The sequence below is a fragment of the Psilocybe cubensis genome, chromosome 1 (genome assembly GCF_017499595.1).
Source record: "Psilocybe cubensis strain MGC-MH-2018 chromosome 1, whole genome shotgun sequence".
NCBI classification, from domain to species: Eukaryota; Fungi; Basidiomycota; class Agaricomycetes; order Agaricales; family Agrocybaceae; genus Psilocybe; species Psilocybe cubensis.
In genome coordinates this window covers 3,416,340-3,434,724 of record NC_062999.1, presented here as the reverse complement: position 1 = coordinate 3,434,724, position 18,385 = coordinate 3,416,340, and the positions used below count along the sequence as shown (strand labels likewise).

Sequence of the window (18,385 nt, the reverse complement as noted above, 5' to 3'; positions counted from 1 at the left end):
CCAATTTGGCATATACTCGATCCTCTTTTGACTCTTCGTGCTCCCCGCCTGGTTCGCTGTATAATTCACCTGATATATCAACCTTGACACCCCAAATGCCCACTGTACAATATACTAATAGCAATGACCCTGGAACCTCATGATAACGATGGTAATGAAATTATTGTGATCTGCCTTAGGATAACAAGATCTATATTTTGGTCTGGAAGAACACAAAGTAATCTATTTCTTGACCTCCTCTGATTTCGGCGGAGGCAGGGGTTTGAGATTGTCGGGGCGGCGACCCGCTGTGCCATCTCCGACTTGCTCCCATGGCGATAACGACTCGAAATTGCTAAAACAATGGTGCTAATGAGCTTGCGATAACCTCCCAGGCCTTGAGGAACATACCGGAATGCCTGTGTAAGTTGGAGAGGTTCGTAGACAACACGTTTGCGCTCTTCATCGTAGCGAACCTCAGTATAACCCTGGTGGAAACTCAATCTTACAGCGGTACCAAAAAAGAATAAAATGAACTCACAGTTAAAGGGAAATCTTTACGCAAAGGGTGGCCCTCAAAACCTATTGGCAAGTTAAACACAATAAAGTTGGTGTATTTTCGGAAAAGATAAATTACCATAATCAGTCAGGATGCGCCGGCTGGAGGTATTTCAGTCAGTAGGCGTTTAAGAAAGAAAGAGAGGAGAGCTAACAGGTCAGGATGACCTTCGAAAAAGATGCCGAAAAGATCCCAAGCTTCGCGTTCATACCTATGAGCAGCGTTCGCGTTAGCTGGAGGTGCCACAACTATAAGCGGCATTTACTTACCAGTCGGATCCCCTAAACACTTCGACGGAGCTGGGAACCGGGTCTGCCTCTCCAGCATAGGTCTTGACCCTGATTCTGCCAGCGTGTTTGACACTGAGAAGGTGGTACACGACTTCGAACCTCTTCTCGCGCTCGGGGAAGTCAACACCGCTGATATCCATCATTTGTTTGAACTGACATTGCTGGTGGTCGCGCAGGAAAGTTAGGACGGGAATGACCGCAGAAGGCGCGATGTACAGGGTCAGTTCATCCTTCAGGACCGAGAACTGTTGGATGAATTTAGGCAGACATTGAGTTAGGTAGGATCCGTATGTATGAAGTGCCTCAGTGGTCTCTGAGTAGAGCGTCACAGTGGGGTTAGGTGAAGTGGGCTCAGTGAACGGCGAGGTCGAGGCTGCAAAGATAGCTTAGTATGACTACGGGTATTGAGTCGGAAGATGTCGCTCACCTTTGGACGCAGAGGTGGAATGAATCTGGCGTCTGGGATAGACTGCCGCGTACGTCGCTGGGCGTGTCGAGACAGCCCCAAAAGCACGGCTTGCTCGAACGACTGCGCGGAAGGACATTTTGAGGTTGTGGTCGCTCTGGTGAACAACTAGCGTAGACCCAATCATCTTCGGGTTTTGCCGGTCCATGCCATTCATTCCTCGACCTCTCAGTATTCGCAACAATCAACTTCATTCGGTGTTTACCATTCATATGGCTTCAGAATCTACCTCAATCGTCTCAGAGATCTTCGACTCATTGCCCTATTATGATGACGACCTTCAAAAATATCCCTACTTGAAAGAGAAAGTCGATCAAGAAATAGCCCGCGAACTGAAAGCTACACAAACACTTCACCCGCGCGTGCCTCCACCTGTTACATTATTTGCTGTTAGTGAGCGGACTTCTTATTTTTACATATACTCCTTTATGAATTACCTTTAACTTTAGGACAATCCTCTTCTAAGAGCAGAACTTGAGCGTGTCGCAGCGAACAAACCATTCCCCCAGCTAGACACTTTGCGTTATACATTACCATCACCGTCATCCACACCTGCGTCTGATGCAGAGTGGAAATCTGCTCTAGATAATGCACATGCACAACTTCAACATCAACGGCTGAGGTATGTACACTTATCTGATCTTCAATGGCCAACGGCATTTAGCAAATTTCCGTCGACCCTAGGCAACAAAATCTGGCGTTGCTTCAAACTTACGGAGCCAATGCCTATCGAATACAAAACTACCTGCTGGAAGCTACGGCGAAACGTACCGAAAAAGCTCTTGAAGAGCTTCAACAATTGACCGTTGATGTTAATCGTGAACGCAAAAACACTCAGGTTCAACATCATCATTTTTCTGTTTTATTGATATGTCATTCTTACCACGATTCTCGTAGGATCGACTCGGCAAGCAAATAACTGCATTGGAGACACGTTGGACAGAACTTATTTCAAGTGTACTCCAAATTGAAATGGCAAACGTTGCTTTGGATGCTGAGGTGGAGAGGTTGAACAAGAAAGAGGCCGAGCTTGCCGAACTCTGAGTTGCTTGGGAGTTTGTATTGTATTAAAACTGCATAATGGCTATAGTCACTGTATGCCCATCGATACCATTAATTAATACCATCGCCATACATACAGCACTGTTAGGTCCATGAAGGTGGACAAGGAGGCATTATGTTTGACCCCGGCCGTTTTTGTGATCCGGAAAAATACCATATACAGCAAATTTGATGACCGAGGCCGTGCTGAGGTTGCAAGCAGCGAACTGCCTGAGAGCTGAGAATTCATATTCCTCTTCCTTCACTGGCGGTATAAACCCCAGGTCAGTATATCTTTCCTTTCGTTTTTACCGCCCTTTTCTCCGACGACTTATCTGCTCATTGTCTTCTCATCATCTAGTACATCAACGGGAAGACTAAAAGAACAAACAGGCGTGTTACGACGCGTCTATGGCTCAACCTACTCCAGAGTCTAAGCTGCTATCGGATTCGACTGGCCAGGAGGTGAAAGAACAGGTGCTGGAGAGCGCGGGGGGCGAGGTGGAGGCTGCTAGGGCAAAGCATGTGGATAGTGGTTCACCGTCAACTCCTTCCGTGGCAGTCCCTGATCCACATTTGGAGAAGAATTCCTCCCAGAATTCAGCCAATGCCCAGTCCAATGCAACTTCATCTCGCCCTTCTCTAGTCCCATTGGGCTCAGGCAATGTTCAAACCTCCATAATAACACCAGTTGCCCCACATCCGAAACGATTTAGCGCCGTAAACATCAACAAGAAATTTCTTGAAAAGAATACAGCATCCGGGACGTCAACGTCTTCAGGTAGCTCGTCTATTACGAAGTCGGGCAGCCCTGCGAGTGAGTATTTCCCCTTGGTCAATATTGCCTGATTTCTAAAACTTGGATGTTCTAATCATAGCACGACCTGCCGTTCAGCCTACTTCGTCGCACTCTCGTCTCGTCACCGCTAAATTGACTGCCAGTCCTGCTGTAGCATCGACAACTGCTGGATGGTCGCGTCCGTCCTCGGTGGCACCATCTCCAGCCACCAATTCGCCGAATAGCACATCTCCAATGCCAATCGCTCCTGTTTCGCAACCTTCGGCAACAGCTGCCCCACAGCTGCCTCATGCTGGGAAAGTCATTCTTCCTCAACCAAGGAATGCCGTTCCACAAATGAGCTCCTCTCAGAAGGATAACACCCCCAACAAACCGGTTTGGGGTAATGTCAAACCCCCTGTTGTTAGACCCGACTTCGAGCCCAGTGATTTTCCAACAGCTGCTGAGGTTGCCAATGGTAGGCACTTTTCCAGTTTTACATTTGTTATCGTTATTCAATACAATACTTGAATAGTGACATCCACATCACGCAAGCAAGCGAAAGCAGCTGAAGAAGCGAAGGCTACTTCTGATAATGCAGCGAAATTATTACGATCGGAGGAAGCTGATGCATTCAGAGGCGTTCATTTAGATCCTAACGTACATCATTGGGATGAGGTATGTTACAGAACGCATTCTTAGTGGCACATGTTTGATTTTAGTCCCCTCGAAGATGGAAGAAGATGATGACAATTTCCTTGGAGGGGTAATTGAGTTTGGAGATGGCCGACAATACAAAATCGAGTCCAGCGAATCCAATCAACCTGGGTCAGTATCTACAGGAAACGTGCCGAGATCCCAGCCAGACGATTTCAAGGAATCGACGATACCTGTAAGCAAAGAAGATCGATTTGTGGACGATTTTGACCGCAGTTGGCCGAAGTCTCGCAATTCTCCTGCCTCAGTGCCTAGAGATGTTCCTCCACATTCAGCTAGTCCTAGTGCTTCTCCCGTAATTTCACATACTTCTCATTCACCTCAAGATTCATCTCGAGTATTGTTCAACGAACGTTCAAATCGGTTAGAGCCTTATAGTCAAACTCATCGCCAACAACCAGGGCCGTTTGGCTCGAAGCGCTCTCAACATCCAGAAGGGACGGGGTCCACTCAGGAGCTTAAATCATCTCGAGACACACATAACATCCAGGTTCTTCAGAAACCTGCAGGTGCCGATTTCAGTTCTCGTGGAAGAAGGTTTAGTGGCAGCAATGGCAACTATGTCCCTGGTCCTCCTAACGGTTTTACCAGCGACCGAAACAGAGACAAAGAACAGTATCCGCGGCGAGATGGTCCTCCACCAAGCCCACGCCTGTCGCGAGATCATCACACTCCCTTAAATGTAGATACTGGAGGTCGTGACTTCAATACTGATCGGGGTAGAAGAAGCAACATAGGTCCTCCACCGGTACCTCTACATGCCGCACAGAAATTTGCACAAGAAGGCGTGCGCCAGCTACCACCTCATTTATCCCAAGTTTCTCCAAGTATGCCTTCTAGACGCCTGCCTTCGCGTGACTCACGATTTTCACCTGCTGAATCACCTGCGGGACTACCGGTTTCCACGTCTGGACGGATACCTCCTCATTCTCCAGCTGTTTCTCAAGCCTCTCTCAATGTTGTATCCCCTGTTGTCCCTCCTGGCGCTAATTTACCCGCTCTCAGTGCACCCGAGTTAGATGAAGTTCGGAAAGATGTGATGCACACAGCTGCCGAAAGAGCAAAGCAAAGGCGACAGCAGGAAGAGGAAGAACGCGAAGCTTTGAAAGAGAGGGCACGACGTAAAGCTCAGGAGATTGAAGAGAAGATGAAAGCTGAGAAAGAGAAACAACAACGAAAAGAAGAGGAAGCAGCTTTGGCCGCAGCTAAGGCATGTACCCTTTTTCTTTTGTGAGACTAACATCTTATCCAATCATTTATGCAGGAGAAAGAAGCTGTCCAGTTAATCGAAGCTGCAGTAAAATCTTCCGAACTTTCTCTGCAAGCTGGAAATGCCAATAACTCGGAGGCCGTTCCAAAAAGGATATCTTTGCAACGCCCACCGTCTTTGAAGGCCGTCCCACGCACGGAATCTCGGCCCACAAGACGACTGAGCAATACCGCTCCGCGCCCGATACCCGTTCCCCCCTCGCCTGCATCTCAGACAGAATCCTGGAGAGTACGACCAAATCCGATTCCAACATCTCCTCGACCACGGCAGATCCAATCTCGCCCTTCTATACCTTCCAACTTTATTTCTTCAGGGCCCTCTGCAGCGGAGCAAGTGGAATCTATTGCAGATGGTTCGAAAGACGAACTTGAAGTTGTAGACTTCACAGAAATGGGCAAGTTCGTTGGCCACGAAGACGTCTCGGAATCAACGCTGGAAAGCTCCAAGGAGGTACCCAATCCTGCTGCTGCTCTATCTTCAAGAGCGTCACGGCCTATCGCTAGCGATTTCTTTGAAGAGACGACAGTAATCGAACCATCCTTGAAGAAGTCAGATTTCGGTGCTTGGAGGAGAAAGGTTTCCCAAGAAGTGCTTGAGCCTCCAGCAAGAACAGACGATACCAAAACCCAGGTTGCTGATGAGATCGAACAAGTTGATTCCTCGATATCTGCTCGGGAGCGTATTTCACCCAACAAAAATCAACTGCCCGCCAAGGACGAGGCGTCCTCTCCCGATACTGCTGCGCTTTTGACGAAAGAACCGCTTAGTCAACACGAAAGCGGGCAAACAGTACAGGTTCCGCATAATCTCGTTGCTCAACGAACTCCTCGTAATCAAGCATTTTACAAGGAAGCTACGATAACAGCATTGGATGATGCTATGTCGCGGATCAAAGGTGTACTTGTTACAATGCAAACACATGAAACGCCGAAAGAACTTCCTGTGAACAATCCTACCGATCAAGATTTGCAGCCTTCTCGTACAGTTTCGTCAGGCCACACATCTGCCTCAATAACTAGCAGAGTCACTACTAAAGACCGTTGGATTCCTCCACATCTTAGGCCACGCAAATTTGACGATAGCGACGAACCTCAGGAAGTCTTCTTGGTGACAGCACTGCAGCCCCCAATGTCACCACCACCAGCAGGCAAAAGTGTGCTTCGGTTTCCGTCGGTATCTCGTCCTGTACCGTTCATTAACAAGAAACAGTTGCACGCTTTCTTCAGACCTCCATTTCAAGCCCGCATGGACATTCTCTCTTTCGATCCACCAGTGGCAGAAATGAATCGCAGGGACTTATCGCTGAACGACGTACTGTTCCGCAAGCCTATTATCTACAAAGGTAAAATCAACTATCGCATCGTCCTTCCCAGGCGCAGGGGTCCCAAAGTCAACATACCATCCTTAGCCCCGACGAAAGTCAACGGGATTGGTGCGTTTGGGCGACCAACCAATGCAGATGGAGTGGCTACTTGGAGAAACCCAGTTACACCTTCTCCTGCGAAGGTAGACTTCGCTGCTGAACTGAACACCACAAGTCGTTCGCCTCCTCCAGATAGCACCCCTCCAGAGGCTCACATTGCTTCAATCCCCAAGCCCAGCGAAAATTCTCCTACAAAATCTGAAAGCAACTCTGCAGTACGCCCCCGTGCACAACCTAAGATGCCAGCAGGTTCTGCTGTAGCATTTCGTCGTGATTCTCGCATCATCGAAGCTGATGCAACACCGATAGTCAATTTCATCGTGGGTAGTCAGTTGGACGATGTTATAGATACCCAGACATCTTCCACCACGGATACACAACAAGCCCTGGAGGAGAAAGCTGCAACAGTGACCCCAGTGACCAATGGAGTAGTGAAACCGGTTCTGGCATCTGCTGAGGATCGGGTACCGTCGTTTGCGCCTAGCAAAATGGAGAAGGTAGATTCTTCAGTAAGTGGTGTTTTGTGATAATTTCGACGACTCAGCTTACCTCTGCTTTCAGAATGAACACGTCCCCGCGACGCCTCCCACCCATCATTCCGCGGGATCATGGAGCAGGTCTTCAGTGAGCTTACCCATGAAGGACTCCCCTGCTCGTGCCCCAGATCCTGAGCACCTCAAAGCCGTTTGGTCACAACCGTCCAATAAGGCCGGATTACATCCTGTCAATTCATTGGAAGGCATTGCTGATGATTTGACTGCTTTACCATTCACATTGCAGGATGTGAAGTCCGAGGACGGGGAAACACCACCACCGTCATTGCCAAGTGCTCCATCGCGAATGTCACTCCATGATGTTACTAGGGCTTTTCAAACGGTGCCAACGTCTTCCTCCGCCTCAAGTCAGCCACAGCATCGGGCAACGTTTTCGCCTCCGTCTACTCACGCACCTGTAGCTCGTCCCACTGCTGCTACTTATCCGTATCCTCCTGTACCTCAAAACGGTATGCGTCCTGCTGCCTATGTTCCATATCCTTCACCTATGATGAGCCACTCACCGGCACCCGTCATGTATGGACACCCAATGACCTCGAGCCCTGTTCCGAGTAGGATGCAGCTCAATGGGCATACACCGTTATATAGCCAACCAATGTGGATGACCGTTCCTCCAACGTCTCAACCACACAGTAATATGATGCGCCCTGTTGGTCCGTATCCTGCCCAAATAATGCCTTATCCAGCACCCGGCTATGGCCCTCAACCACCGCCCCCGAACATGATGCCCGCGACACCCCAAGCACAGAATGCAGGCCGCGGGCGTGGCATTCCGGTCATGAGTCCTGTCATGTCTCATGCACATGCCCACCCTGGGTCAGCAATGTACAGCAGTAGTCCAGTAATGCTTCATGCAGTGCAGGTCCCTCAAAATCATGGCTACATGCCTATTCCAGCTGGCCGTGGTCAGCCACGCGCAGATAACGGGCAAATACCGCCCCCCCAACCCCCGCCTCCACCCCCGCCTCAACAACAGCAACAACTTGCAGCGCACAATGGACATCATCAACCTTCCCATAGTGGCTTTAATCCTGCCCCTACTCAACCCTTCGTCAGACCGACTTGGTGATAGGCCTCCTCTGCTTCGACTAGCACAAAATTGTTGTACACTGTCTCTCTAGTTTTTGTTACTTATTGTTTTCTTACGGTATATGCTGTCTTCGTTTGTGTTATATCACACCGATTTTTTGCCGTCGCATAAAAGTTATATGAAAGTGATTAATATAGTCGAATCCGTCTAATATCTAAACCTAAACAGCCAACTTGACAGCCTGTGCGGCGGCTTCATCCAGGCTGTCAAAAGGAATGATTTTCAAGCCAGAATCCTTAATCATCCTACGATGAACACGTCAGACATATGTTATTATCTTCCACCATTGTGAAGGGCTTACTTCTTGGCTTCAGCTTCCTTGGTGCCTTTCAATCTCACAATGAGAGGAATAGTAAGATCTAGCTCCTTTGCAGCCCTAATGACACCTTCCGCGATATAATCGCATCGCATGATACCTAGCAAAAGTTATATAATATAGCGTGCTGAGAATATAGATGTGCGCACCGCCGAAGATATTGATGAAGATGCTTTTGACCTTGGGGTCAGATACAATAATTTCGAAAGCTTTCTTGACAGTCTCAGGAGTAGCACCACTGTAGTCGCGTCAATAAGTGATCTCAAGTAATAGATTGCAAAAGACACACCCTCCGACGTCGAGGAAGTTAGCAGGGTTGCCACCATGGAGCGAGAGCACATCCATTGTAGCCATTGCAAGACCGGCACCGTTGACCAAACAACCAATGGTACCGTCAAGCTTGATGAAGTTAAGGTTGGCCTTTTGGGCCTCTACCTCCGAGGGTTCCTCTTGGGAGATATCACGGAGACCGAAGACATCCTTTTGACGGAACTCAGCATTGTCGTCAAAACCAAATTTAGCATCCATGCTAGGCGAGATTTAAGCAATTCTGAAAGATTTTACAATCAATAATAGCATACCATAAGACTTGGCCGTCGGTGGTAAGGGCCATAGGGTTGATCTCAATCTGGGTAGCATCCTTTTCCTTGAAGATTCGGTATAGGTTAATGAATACATCAGCTGCTTGCGATTGGGTATCTGCATCCTTGAAACCAAGTTTCTGAGCGACAGCAATAGCTTCTTCTTTGGAAAGTCCCTTTTTAAAATTGATGGGTGTGGTAATGATTGCATTGGGATCTTTGGCGGCAACCTCCTCGATATTCATGCCACCTTGAGCAGAGGCGACCAACACAACTCCTTGAGAAGCACGGTCATTCAATACGGCGACGTAGTATTCATGCTCAGGCTGTCTACGCTCTGCCAGCATGACCTGGGGTTTTTATAGGTTAGAATACGTATTTTTGGTATAAGATTACAAAAAAGATTCCTGACAGCATTGCACACTCGTCCCGCAGCACCTGTCTGCTTCGTGATGAGACTTGCACCAATCATCTTCTCAGCAATGTCCTGGGCCTGTTTAGGACTTGAAAGAGGGAGGATATTCATAAGTGTTTGCAATAGATCATGTATGGAAATACTGACCTGTCGACCATATGAACACCACCCTGGAAGCCATTGTTAAATTTGCCCTTTCCTCTACCACCAGCTAACACTTGAGCCTTGATTACGAGGTTGTTAGAGCCTACGCAAAATTTGTTAGATACCTTTTTAGCCACAACTCAACAACACTACCAAAATTCTTTGCGACGTCATAAGCCTCCTGAGGTGTCTTTGCGGCAACACTTTTCGGTGTCGCAATTCCGTACTAGTTTCCACTTTAAGATACACATAACTCGAGGTTAAGAAAAAAACTGACGTCGTTAAGAAGCTTCATGGATTGGTATTCATGTATTGACAGGAATCGCTTCTGACCTGCAGATGCAGTCTGCTGAACAGGTTAGAAAAGAAAATCTTGATTGTAACTAGTACATACACGCGCCAATGAGGCCGCTTTCCTCAACGACGTCAACATGGAGAAAAGTAGGTAATAGGAAGGATGTAAACTTGGGAGAATGCAGTTGCACCGCGACAGGCTGATGACCTGGACACCACCGATACCGGACCCCGAACGCTATGTCCACAAAAGGCATATGCTTTGTCAGCAATGATATAAAAAATGATTGCTGACCCTGGAACTTGCTCTCTATCCAAAGTGACGACGACGGTCGATGATGTTCGGGCTTCTTCCTGTCTCTCACCCGTCCTTCCTTCGGGCAGGGTGGGCATTACTTTGGCAGATCGACTACCATTCTCGCCTTGAGTTCGGGTGACTTATCTCTTCTTAGGTTGCTCGAAATTAGGCAGAGAAATATTTCCGAATTTTCCGATTTATTCCTCCTCGTGTACTCTCAAACTACCTTCGCTTATTAGCAGCATGGGGCAACTGTTACAGGAGTGTCATAGGATCAGTCTCGAGGGGTGCGCGAGGCAAAGGGTCTTTACCTCGTCTTGATCGTGGTATTTTATTTTACTTGTATTTACAATACACATTGACGTATATATAATTGACGTGGCTCTGCCCGATCATTTGCCACTTGGTTCCTTCCCCTTTATTTGACGATGGCTCAATCTACTACTGAGAATACCACCACCACCACCATGACTTCGACTTCACAAATATCCGAACACGCGGTTTGCGACATTGTTAAACAACAAATTGCGGTAGCAAAGACTGTTCTTCTGCAGGCGGTGGATCTCGTCGACAATCATCTGACGTCGGATGAACAACTGACTGTAAACTCGAAACATCTTCCGGGCTCGACAATCGGTATGAATAAGTTTCTGTCCCAAATATATTTCATTCACTGAATCGAGCGGTATTGAAGGTAAACACCTTAGGCATGCCCGCGATCACTTTGTACTCTTGATAGAGTGCATGCAAAGCCCCTCACCTCGGGTGCTATCCTACGATACACGAATTCGAAACACGCCAATGGAGAATAGTATTGACGGGGCGCGATCCGCATTACTCGATGCTGTAAAGCAGTTGGAAGAAGTTGTCCCAGCCGTAAACTTCGACGAAGAAATATCACTGCATGCTATCACACCGTACATGCATTCATTCAAAACCACAATCGGCAGGGAGGTGAGACCTTCATTAATCCTACAAAAGGTGTATATTGAAACAGGCATAAGCTTTGGTTTGCGAGTCTACATTGTGTGCATCACTGGTCTATGGTAAATCATTTTAGAAACATCAATTACGATGCACTCAAGCACCGCACACAGGTCCGCGTCATTGCAGGAGAATTGGTTCGTTCACTGCGATATTCTCAGAGACACACCTGTGACTTATCTTTGGGCAGGGAATACAACTTGCTGAAGACTTCGGTTTTGCACCGTCAACCCTGGTATACCAAGGTGATCCAAAATTATTTAAACGATGCAACAAAACTAATGAATCGATAGATCGCGAGGCGCCTTTGGGCAAAAATAAATTGTAAAGTTAATGGTTGCCTTTTTTCTTCTACCACATTTTACGTTACTTTCTGTTTGACTTGTAGGTCCGCATAGTAGTATATAGTAGATGTTGTACGCTGAGAATGTTCTTATAATCCATGTCAACTTACACTGGATACACAATGCACCGGAGTAGCCGTTTCATTGGCAAAACTTGTTCACATCGCGGTGACGTATTTATTGACATTATTTGCATCGGACGGTGTTGGCAAATAAAAACCGTGCGAAGGTTGATCTCGGTGGTGTGCCGCGTCTGGACGGTACTATTTGGTCATAAACGCTCTTTGTATTTCGACGCTCTTATTCCTTCCACACAAAAGTAATGCAATAATCGCATTCTCCATTACTCAAGATGTCAGAAAAAATGATTCCGCTTGATGGGGAAACTCAAAAGAAACGCGTCGTACGTCTTGTATTTTACTATAGCCTTCATGAGGCATATTTGTACGGCTGATTGACGCCTGTGTAGTGTTACTTTTTCGATTCGGATATTGGTGGCTTTCATTATGGGCCAGGGCATCCGTAACTCCTGCTTTGAATTACGCGATTGTATAGTTAGCTCAAGTGTCTTTTTCGTTAACCTGCAGCATGAAGCCCACTCGCATACGCATGTGTCACTCCCTCGTCATGAACTACGGCTTGTACAAGAAAATGGAAATCTTCGTAAGTTTCCCTATATATGTTTATGTTTTATCTAATCCATAGCATGATCTATGTTTATTGCATTCTAGCGGGCGAAACCTGCTACAAAACGTGAAATGACCCAATTTCACTCGGACGAATATGTTGAATTTCTTAGTCGTATCACTCCAAGTAATATGAATTCTTTTGTAAAGGAGCAACATAAATGTGAGTCCCCGATAGTTTCAATATTAACACTCAATATCAAGCTCTGTATAAGATAACGTTGGTGATGATTGTCCGGTCTTCGACGGACTCTTCGAATATTGCTCTATATCTGCCGGAGGGTCGATGGGTATTTCATCCTATTTAGCATTTAATGCACTTGCTTACATTATTAAAATAGAGGGGGCTGCTAGACTTAGCCGTGATAAGTGTGACATCGCGGTGAACTGGGCAGGTGGCCTTCACCACGCAAAGAAAAGTGAAGCGAGTGGATTTTGCTATGTAAATGGTCTGCGAGTTTACGGATTTTCTGAGTTTCGCATTTCATCTGACTTGTTTGATAGACATTGTGTTAGGTATCCTTGAACTACTACGGTACGTCCCGTGCATCATGTCGTACTTTAGCGCGAAACCAACACTGCTGCTAGGTACCATAACCGTGTTCTATACATTGACATCGACGTGCATCATGGGGATGGCGTGGAAGAAGCGTTTTATACTACTGACAGGGTTATGACTGTGAGCTTCCACAAATATGGGGAATACTTTCCCGGTACAGGAGAACTTCGGGTATGTAAAGTCGCGCGATCCACATTATTCATGCTAACTTTCACTTTACAGGACGTTGGGGTGATGAAAGGAAAATATTATGCCCTCAATTTTCCTTTGCGGGATGGAATCTCTGATGAAAATTACAAATCCGTATTTGAACCCGTAAGTTTTTCCGTTATCCGTGTTTTCTGCTATCTAACTATCCTTGCAGGTAATCCGACAAGTTATGGAATCTTATGATCCATCAGCTATTGTTTTGCAGTGCGGAACAGACTCCTTGTCAGGAGACAAACTGGGATGCTTAAATTTGTCAATGCGAGGTACGTCTATATTTCACGGGTCTTGTAAATAAAGTTAACGGAAATACCCCAGGTCATGCTAATTGTGTCAAATTTGTAAAATCTTTCAACAAGCCTCTCCTTCTTCTCGGCGGCGGAGGCTATACCATGCGCAATGTCAGTAGAGCATGGGCATTTGAGACTGGATTAGCGGCTGGTGTAGAACTTGGGCCGGGTAATGCTTTATTGCACTGTTTGGTCTCTGTCGCTGATTTACTTCCCTAGAAATTCCCGTAAATGAGTATTATGAATACTTTGGGCCTGACTATGAACTTGATGTTAAATCATCAAATGCCGATGACCTGAATAGTCCAGCTTACCTTGATCGGGTAAAACGAATTGTTTTGGAAAATCTTCGACATGCTGGTGGTCCTCCAAGTGTTCAAATGTCAGGTCTGTAAAACTCTGCTCCTCACGAGTCCTGTCATAATTTTGCTTATGGAAGATCGTCCTGAACAGACATTCCGTCAATGCCTATCGATAGTGCCCTTGACGATCCCAACGAGGATGAAGATCTCATGGACCCAAATGATCGTCGACCTATGCGTTTGCTAGATGCAAGGCGCCAAGCAGACGGTGAACTTTCTGACTCCGATGACGAAGGTGAAGGTGGCCGCCGAAACCACGCAAGATACCGCAAACGGGAAAGCGAAGAACCCAATGGTAACCACAAATTCGGTCTCGGTGGAGGTATATTGAACTCTGGTACCATGAATACTCACGGTGCTGGACCCAGCGGTCATACAACCGCAGTCCGCCTATTGGCTTCTGCCGCAGCGGAATCAAGCATGGATGTTGATACTCCTTCAGCGGAGAGTAACGCTGGAGGTTCGGGGACGGAAGCACCAGTCACTACTACCGCGGCCGCGGATACCAACCAAGCCTCTGAAGCTGCCCCTGAATCTACCGCAGAAAAGTCTGAGGATGGAGAGGTATCGGTAGATGATAAAATGGCGGTAGACTCTGTTGTCTCTACACCAGCGGTAGTGGAATCTTGACGTGTATGAGCTGTTCTTGGTTGTGAATTGTAATTGCTATATCATTGTATCTTTTATTTAATAGTGTACATTTAACATCTGGGATTTGAAGCGATTTGAATATGGAAGTTGAATATTATGGCCTCGTATGCCTTGTTTTCCAACTGAGTGTTGTCGCCTTCGTGGAGCCAACGCGAGTTGAGAGGGAGACCCCGTGACTGCGACGCGAGACTTGAGTCACTAATTAATCATCTTAGGCTTGCACGCGACTCATAGTGAGTTCTCTCCTTTCCTTTCTACATCGTTCTCGCCTAGCAAACTTCCGTTCTTCTTATAGAATTGAAAAATGTCCTCTAATGATCAAAGACCATCCACTCCTCCTCCTCGAACATTCGATTCGACTTTCCTTCAGGCAACGCCCGAACATATCAAACAAATTGAAATCAACCGACTCAAAGGTGTTGTAGCACGTACTCAGGCTATATCTGAATCGGAAAAACTGAAACACTGCCTGATATATAGCCAAAGATGCTCAACGTCAAAGGGAACAAGAATCCTCTTCTTCCAATGCTCTGAATTCTAACAACAAGCGACCGCTCTCCGGAGCTGCAGCGCGAAATGATACTATCCTCTCATCCTCCAAACCGCTGCAACGAGACTCGCGTCTTGGAACATATTTCGAATATGATCTCTCAAAAATGGTTAATACCAAGGGAGGCTTCTTGTTAGATGACGATGGCAAGAAAGTAGACGAGGAACTACGAAGAAAGGAAAAGGAAAGAGAGAAGCAAAGAGATGTACACAATCTGGATATGCGTGCGTCGTCTGTATCTTCACAATGTCCTGGCTTTCTGATACTTTCCCTAGCCATGTTTCTCGATCCTGACCGTAATGCAAAATGCAGAGAATGTAACTCCATGGACATCGACCCGACGTTTATGAAAGTATTCAAATGTCTGGTCTGTAAGCCCTGTCAACGCGAATATCCAGAAAAGTACAGTCTATTAACGAAAACAGAGTGTAAAGCCGTATGTTTTCCTTGAAAACTCTTATAAAAGTTTAGATACTTATCAAAATGCGTTATAGGATTATTTGCTCACGGATCGTATGTGTGGTATCAGTAACCTCCCTATCAAATTCTGCTAACTTAGATATCATACAGCTGAACTCCAGGACGAAGAACTGATGCCACATCTACTCAAAGCCAATCCCCACGCTTCTACCTACGCTAACATGATGTTGTATCTGCGTTGGCAAGTTGAAGACTTCGCTTGGAAGAAATGGGGATCTCCCGAAGCATTGGATGCCGAGTTTGAAAGACGAACAGCGGAAAAGAATAAAAAGAAAAACAAGAAGTTTGAACAGAGCTTAAAAGAGCTTCGAAAGCGAACAAAAGAAGGCGTTTGGCAGAGGCGAAAAGATGCTGAGCATAAGCATGTTTTTAGTCAAGTGCAGGGCATTCGGGACGGCATCGGAGAGCAAGTATGTCATGAGTGTGGCTTCACCATTGAGGTTGAAGAGCTTTGATATTTCTTGGGGACATCATGGAGTATGTTTTCTCTTCTTGCATACACTTCTCAGGTCAGTCATTCATATTTCATTACCATAGATAAACCTCATACACTTTCTCGTTATTTTATAATAACGCCAGGACACTTGTGTGGCAACGATCAAAGGCACCCAACTGCCTTAAGTTCTCCCTTCAGGACTTAACTTCGTTAGACGCCTTCTCCCTCAGGCAAGCCAGGCAAGCCACGCAACAAGTACTAAGTCCGAAAATCGATTTACCCGCTGTTCCTTATACTTAAGATTTCTGTTACACTAAATCTCAATAGTGGGGTGTATAGCTTTCCACGTTATATTTTCTCCAGAGCAATTGGAGAGGATAATGGTAGTATTAGAGCCTGGGCTTCAACATAATCGAACGGACTATAAGCCTCTACATTCAAACTTCTGTTCTGTGAAAACCATTTTCCTCCTCATTATCAAAGTGAGATAAGATTGAACTATATCGCAATAAACTTTGAATGCTCTGAAGGTTGTTTGAAGACTGTCGGCCCTCGGAGGGTTCACTGCAGGTAAGACCAAGTAGTTTAGCTAACGGTACTCGGAGTTAAGTATTGCCGGATGCCGACTGGGTAGTCACTATATTACTCCCGCATTCAAGACAGCATCATTGGCAAAGGGATATCACAAGCAGTAAAGCACTTCAATCTCAAAAACGCTTGTTGACGACGAAGATTGTTAACCCTTGATTATCATCTTCACCCTCTTTTCTCTCATTATACCCGTGATGGACGGTGGATTGAACCAAGTCGAGCATGAGCAAATCTCTACCTCACTCGAAGTAGAGCAAATTGAAGTAAACCTCTTTCGTTCGAAGTCTTTATGGTTACCTTTGCTTGCTCGTGGTGCGTTTGGTGGGTGAGTCTTTTAGTGCCGTTGTTGTTTCCTATCGTTTCAACATCGTTGTTGACTGGGACCGGCATTCAGACAAGTCATTAGCCAGGGTTTAGTGTCGGCTACGAATTGTGTTGACCCAGCGTTTGCACTACACGTATGCATCATATCTAAACTACGGATTTTTCTGGAATTAATATGTTACTGCACCTTTAACAGTCATTGCATGTATGTATTATTTTCAACTTTTTACGGTATAAAGAAAAGTGCTGATCAATATAGTGTTATTTCTTAATGAGTGCATCCCCTTCAACCCCTATCGTATACAGTGTGGAACGGGTGCGCGATGGCAGATCCTACGTTACTCGTTCTGTGAAAGCAATCCAAAACGGACGCATCATTTTCATCATGGTGTGCTCGTTCCAAAAACCTGAGCCATGGCAACCAGTTCACCAATGGAAAATGCCTATTGTTCCACCTCCAGAGGAATGCCCTGACGAAGAAGTTAACTATGCCCGCGTCATCCAGGATCCCAATTCGTCGCCGAATGTAGTCAAGTTTTTCCAGGATCGGCTTCAAGTGGGTTTCCCTGCTTCTATTATAATCTTGATGGGACGCTCACATTATTTAGGAGCGTGCTCGAAGTCCAATAGCAATTAAATCAGCTAAAGGGCCTTATGTTAGCTCAGACGGCATTGAGCGCTATGTGTATTGGATGAAAGCAAGAGATATACCCCGATATGAAGCACCGTTCCAAAAGGTGCGTATATCCAACTAACCTTTGATATAGTCAACTGAATGAATGAATAGTGTATTCTCGCCTATGAATCAGACTTGCATTTGTAAGATAATTCACGAGACATTGCAAATTCGACGCTGATATTACATTTCAACAGCATCTCAACTGCTGGCAGAATTATGAGATTAAAGCGAGGAGGGAAAGGCCCAGATTCCTTGAGCATGAATGTAAGCCTCTGTGATGTTCTGTACTGGGCCACTTGAGTAACCTAGATCATATATACTCCAGTCTACTCTTGACCACGCAATTTGGTTTTACAAGTACGTATACCCCTCTGGCTCGACGAGTATTATCCATTTATCACGTTCCCTCCAGCAATGACTTCGACGCCGGAGATTGGCTTCTATACGAAGTTGGTTCAAACTTGTCTAAATCTCCTCTTGGGTATGATTCTGATTATTTTAATAGATAGACTGCCCTCGTGGCGGTTCAGGACGTGCAATTGTTCACGGAAGGGTGGGTTTCCATGCTATTCCGACTCTTCTTACCCAGTCCACTAGGAATATGACTGACATTTGATTACAGATGTTCACTCGTGATGGAACGCTGGTAGCAGTAATGACACAAGAAGGCGTTGTCCGTGCTAACATTAGAGGTCCCGCCGAAGACATACCTCAATCAAAACTATAGAATCGATTGAATATAGGCGAATGCTAACTGCTGGATTTGCTCTCTAGATGTAGTACGAGCTATGATACTATTCATTTAATTTCTGGACTATGCACATAATTGTTTAATTCTCATCCACCTACTTATGTCATCGGTATTAGAGCTCGTTTTGCTAGTAAGATCTATATAATGATAAATATTTTAGATCTACCTGACCCCATGGCGGTGGCGAGTCGCCATTTTTTGTGATGTCGTAGATTTAATATCCGAACACACACCTTTTGATGCGGTATGTTGTATGCGGCTTTGGTTATTGTCTGT

At 46.0% G+C, this 18,385-nt stretch overlaps 8 protein-coding genes across 8 annotated transcripts; 6 read left to right on the top strand and 2 right to left on the bottom strand.

Annotated features, from left to right (window-relative positions):
• Nucleotides 1-222: 222 nt before the first annotated feature.
• Nucleotides 223-1,421, bottom strand: JR316_0001189 (NADH-ubiquinone oxidoreductase 30.4 kDa subunit, mitochondrial; the record flags this gene model as incomplete). Its single annotated transcript, XM_047887000.1, has 7 exons — nucleotides 223-334; nucleotides 391-467; nucleotides 521-561; nucleotides 617-639; nucleotides 693-749; nucleotides 808-1,201; nucleotides 1,256-1,421. 7 exons carry the CDS (start codon nucleotides 1,419-1,421, stop codon nucleotides 223-225), a joined length of 870 nt encoding a protein of 289 aa, XP_047754746.1.
• Nucleotides 1,422-1,506: 85 nt separating this feature from the next.
• Nucleotides 1,507-2,338, top strand: JR316_0001188 (Pre-mRNA-splicing factor SPF27; the record flags this gene model as incomplete). Its single annotated transcript, XM_047886999.1, has 4 exons — nucleotides 1,507-1,683; nucleotides 1,744-1,916; nucleotides 1,979-2,132; nucleotides 2,192-2,338. The coding sequence occupies 4 exons, from the start codon at nucleotides 1,507-1,509 to the stop codon at nucleotides 2,336-2,338; spliced, it is 651 nt and encodes a 216-aa protein (XP_047754745.1).
• A 408-nt stretch (nucleotides 2,339-2,746) lies between these two features.
• JR316_0001187 (uncharacterized protein) lies at nucleotides 2,747-5,064 on the top strand (the record flags this gene model as incomplete). The annotated part of the gene is made up of 4 exons (XM_047886998.1): nucleotides 2,747-3,152; nucleotides 3,214-3,591; nucleotides 3,649-3,791; nucleotides 3,847-5,064. The coding sequence occupies 4 exons, from the start codon at nucleotides 2,747-2,749 to the stop codon at nucleotides 5,062-5,064; spliced, it is 2,145 nt and encodes a 714-aa protein (XP_047754744.1).
• A 24-nt stretch (nucleotides 5,065-5,088) lies between these two features.
• Nucleotides 5,089-8,146, top strand: JR316_0001186 (uncharacterized protein; the record flags this gene model as incomplete). Its single annotated transcript, XM_047886997.1, has 2 exons — nucleotides 5,089-7,032; nucleotides 7,085-8,146. 2 exons carry the CDS (start codon nucleotides 5,089-5,091, stop codon nucleotides 8,144-8,146), a joined length of 3,006 nt encoding a protein of 1,001 aa, XP_047754743.1.
• Nucleotides 8,147-8,327: 181 nt separating this feature from the next.
• JR316_0001185 (Succinate--CoA ligase [ADP-forming] subunit beta, hydrogenosomal) lies at nucleotides 8,328-10,056 on the bottom strand (the record flags this gene model as incomplete). The annotated part of the gene is made up of 10 exons (XM_047886996.1): nucleotides 8,328-8,412; nucleotides 8,469-8,583; nucleotides 8,633-8,721; nucleotides 8,773-9,012; nucleotides 9,065-9,414; nucleotides 9,477-9,567; nucleotides 9,627-9,726; nucleotides 9,777-9,849; nucleotides 9,901-9,969; nucleotides 10,018-10,056. The coding sequence occupies 10 exons, from the start codon at nucleotides 10,054-10,056 to the stop codon at nucleotides 8,328-8,330; spliced, it is 1,251 nt and encodes a 416-aa protein (XP_047754742.1).
• Nucleotides 10,057-10,643: 587 nt separating this feature from the next.
• Nucleotides 10,644-11,527, top strand: JR316_0001184 (FK506-binding protein 5; the record flags this gene model as incomplete). Its single annotated transcript, XM_047886995.1, has 6 exons — nucleotides 10,644-10,851; nucleotides 10,910-11,169; nucleotides 11,220-11,261; nucleotides 11,313-11,336; nucleotides 11,390-11,444; nucleotides 11,493-11,527. 6 exons carry the CDS (start codon nucleotides 10,644-10,646, stop codon nucleotides 11,525-11,527), a joined length of 624 nt encoding a protein of 207 aa, XP_047754741.1.
• A 368-nt stretch (nucleotides 11,528-11,895) lies between these two features.
• Nucleotides 11,896-14,277, top strand: JR316_0001183 (Histone deacetylase 2; the record flags this gene model as incomplete). The annotated part of the gene is made up of 13 exons (XM_047886994.1): nucleotides 11,896-11,946; nucleotides 12,013-12,065; nucleotides 12,131-12,206; nucleotides 12,275-12,392; nucleotides 12,445-12,519; nucleotides 12,571-12,678; nucleotides 12,734-12,764; nucleotides 12,818-12,959; nucleotides 13,011-13,103; nucleotides 13,153-13,261; nucleotides 13,314-13,454; nucleotides 13,505-13,672; nucleotides 13,739-14,277. The coding sequence occupies 13 exons, from the start codon at nucleotides 11,896-11,898 to the stop codon at nucleotides 14,275-14,277; spliced, it is 1,704 nt and encodes a 567-aa protein (XP_047754740.1).
• Nucleotides 14,278-14,602: 325 nt separating this feature from the next.
• On the top strand, nucleotides 14,603-17,458 carry JR316_0001182 (DNA repair protein rad14; the record flags this gene model as incomplete). The annotated part of the gene is made up of 9 exons (XM_047886993.1): nucleotides 14,603-14,714; nucleotides 14,779-15,072; nucleotides 15,124-15,284; nucleotides 15,343-15,361; nucleotides 15,419-15,738; nucleotides 16,577-16,680; nucleotides 16,986-17,235; nucleotides 17,288-17,416; nucleotides 17,447-17,458. 9 exons carry the CDS (start codon nucleotides 14,603-14,605, stop codon nucleotides 17,456-17,458), a joined length of 1,401 nt encoding a protein of 466 aa, XP_047754739.1.
• Between the last annotated feature and the right edge of the window lie 927 nt (nucleotides 17,459-18,385).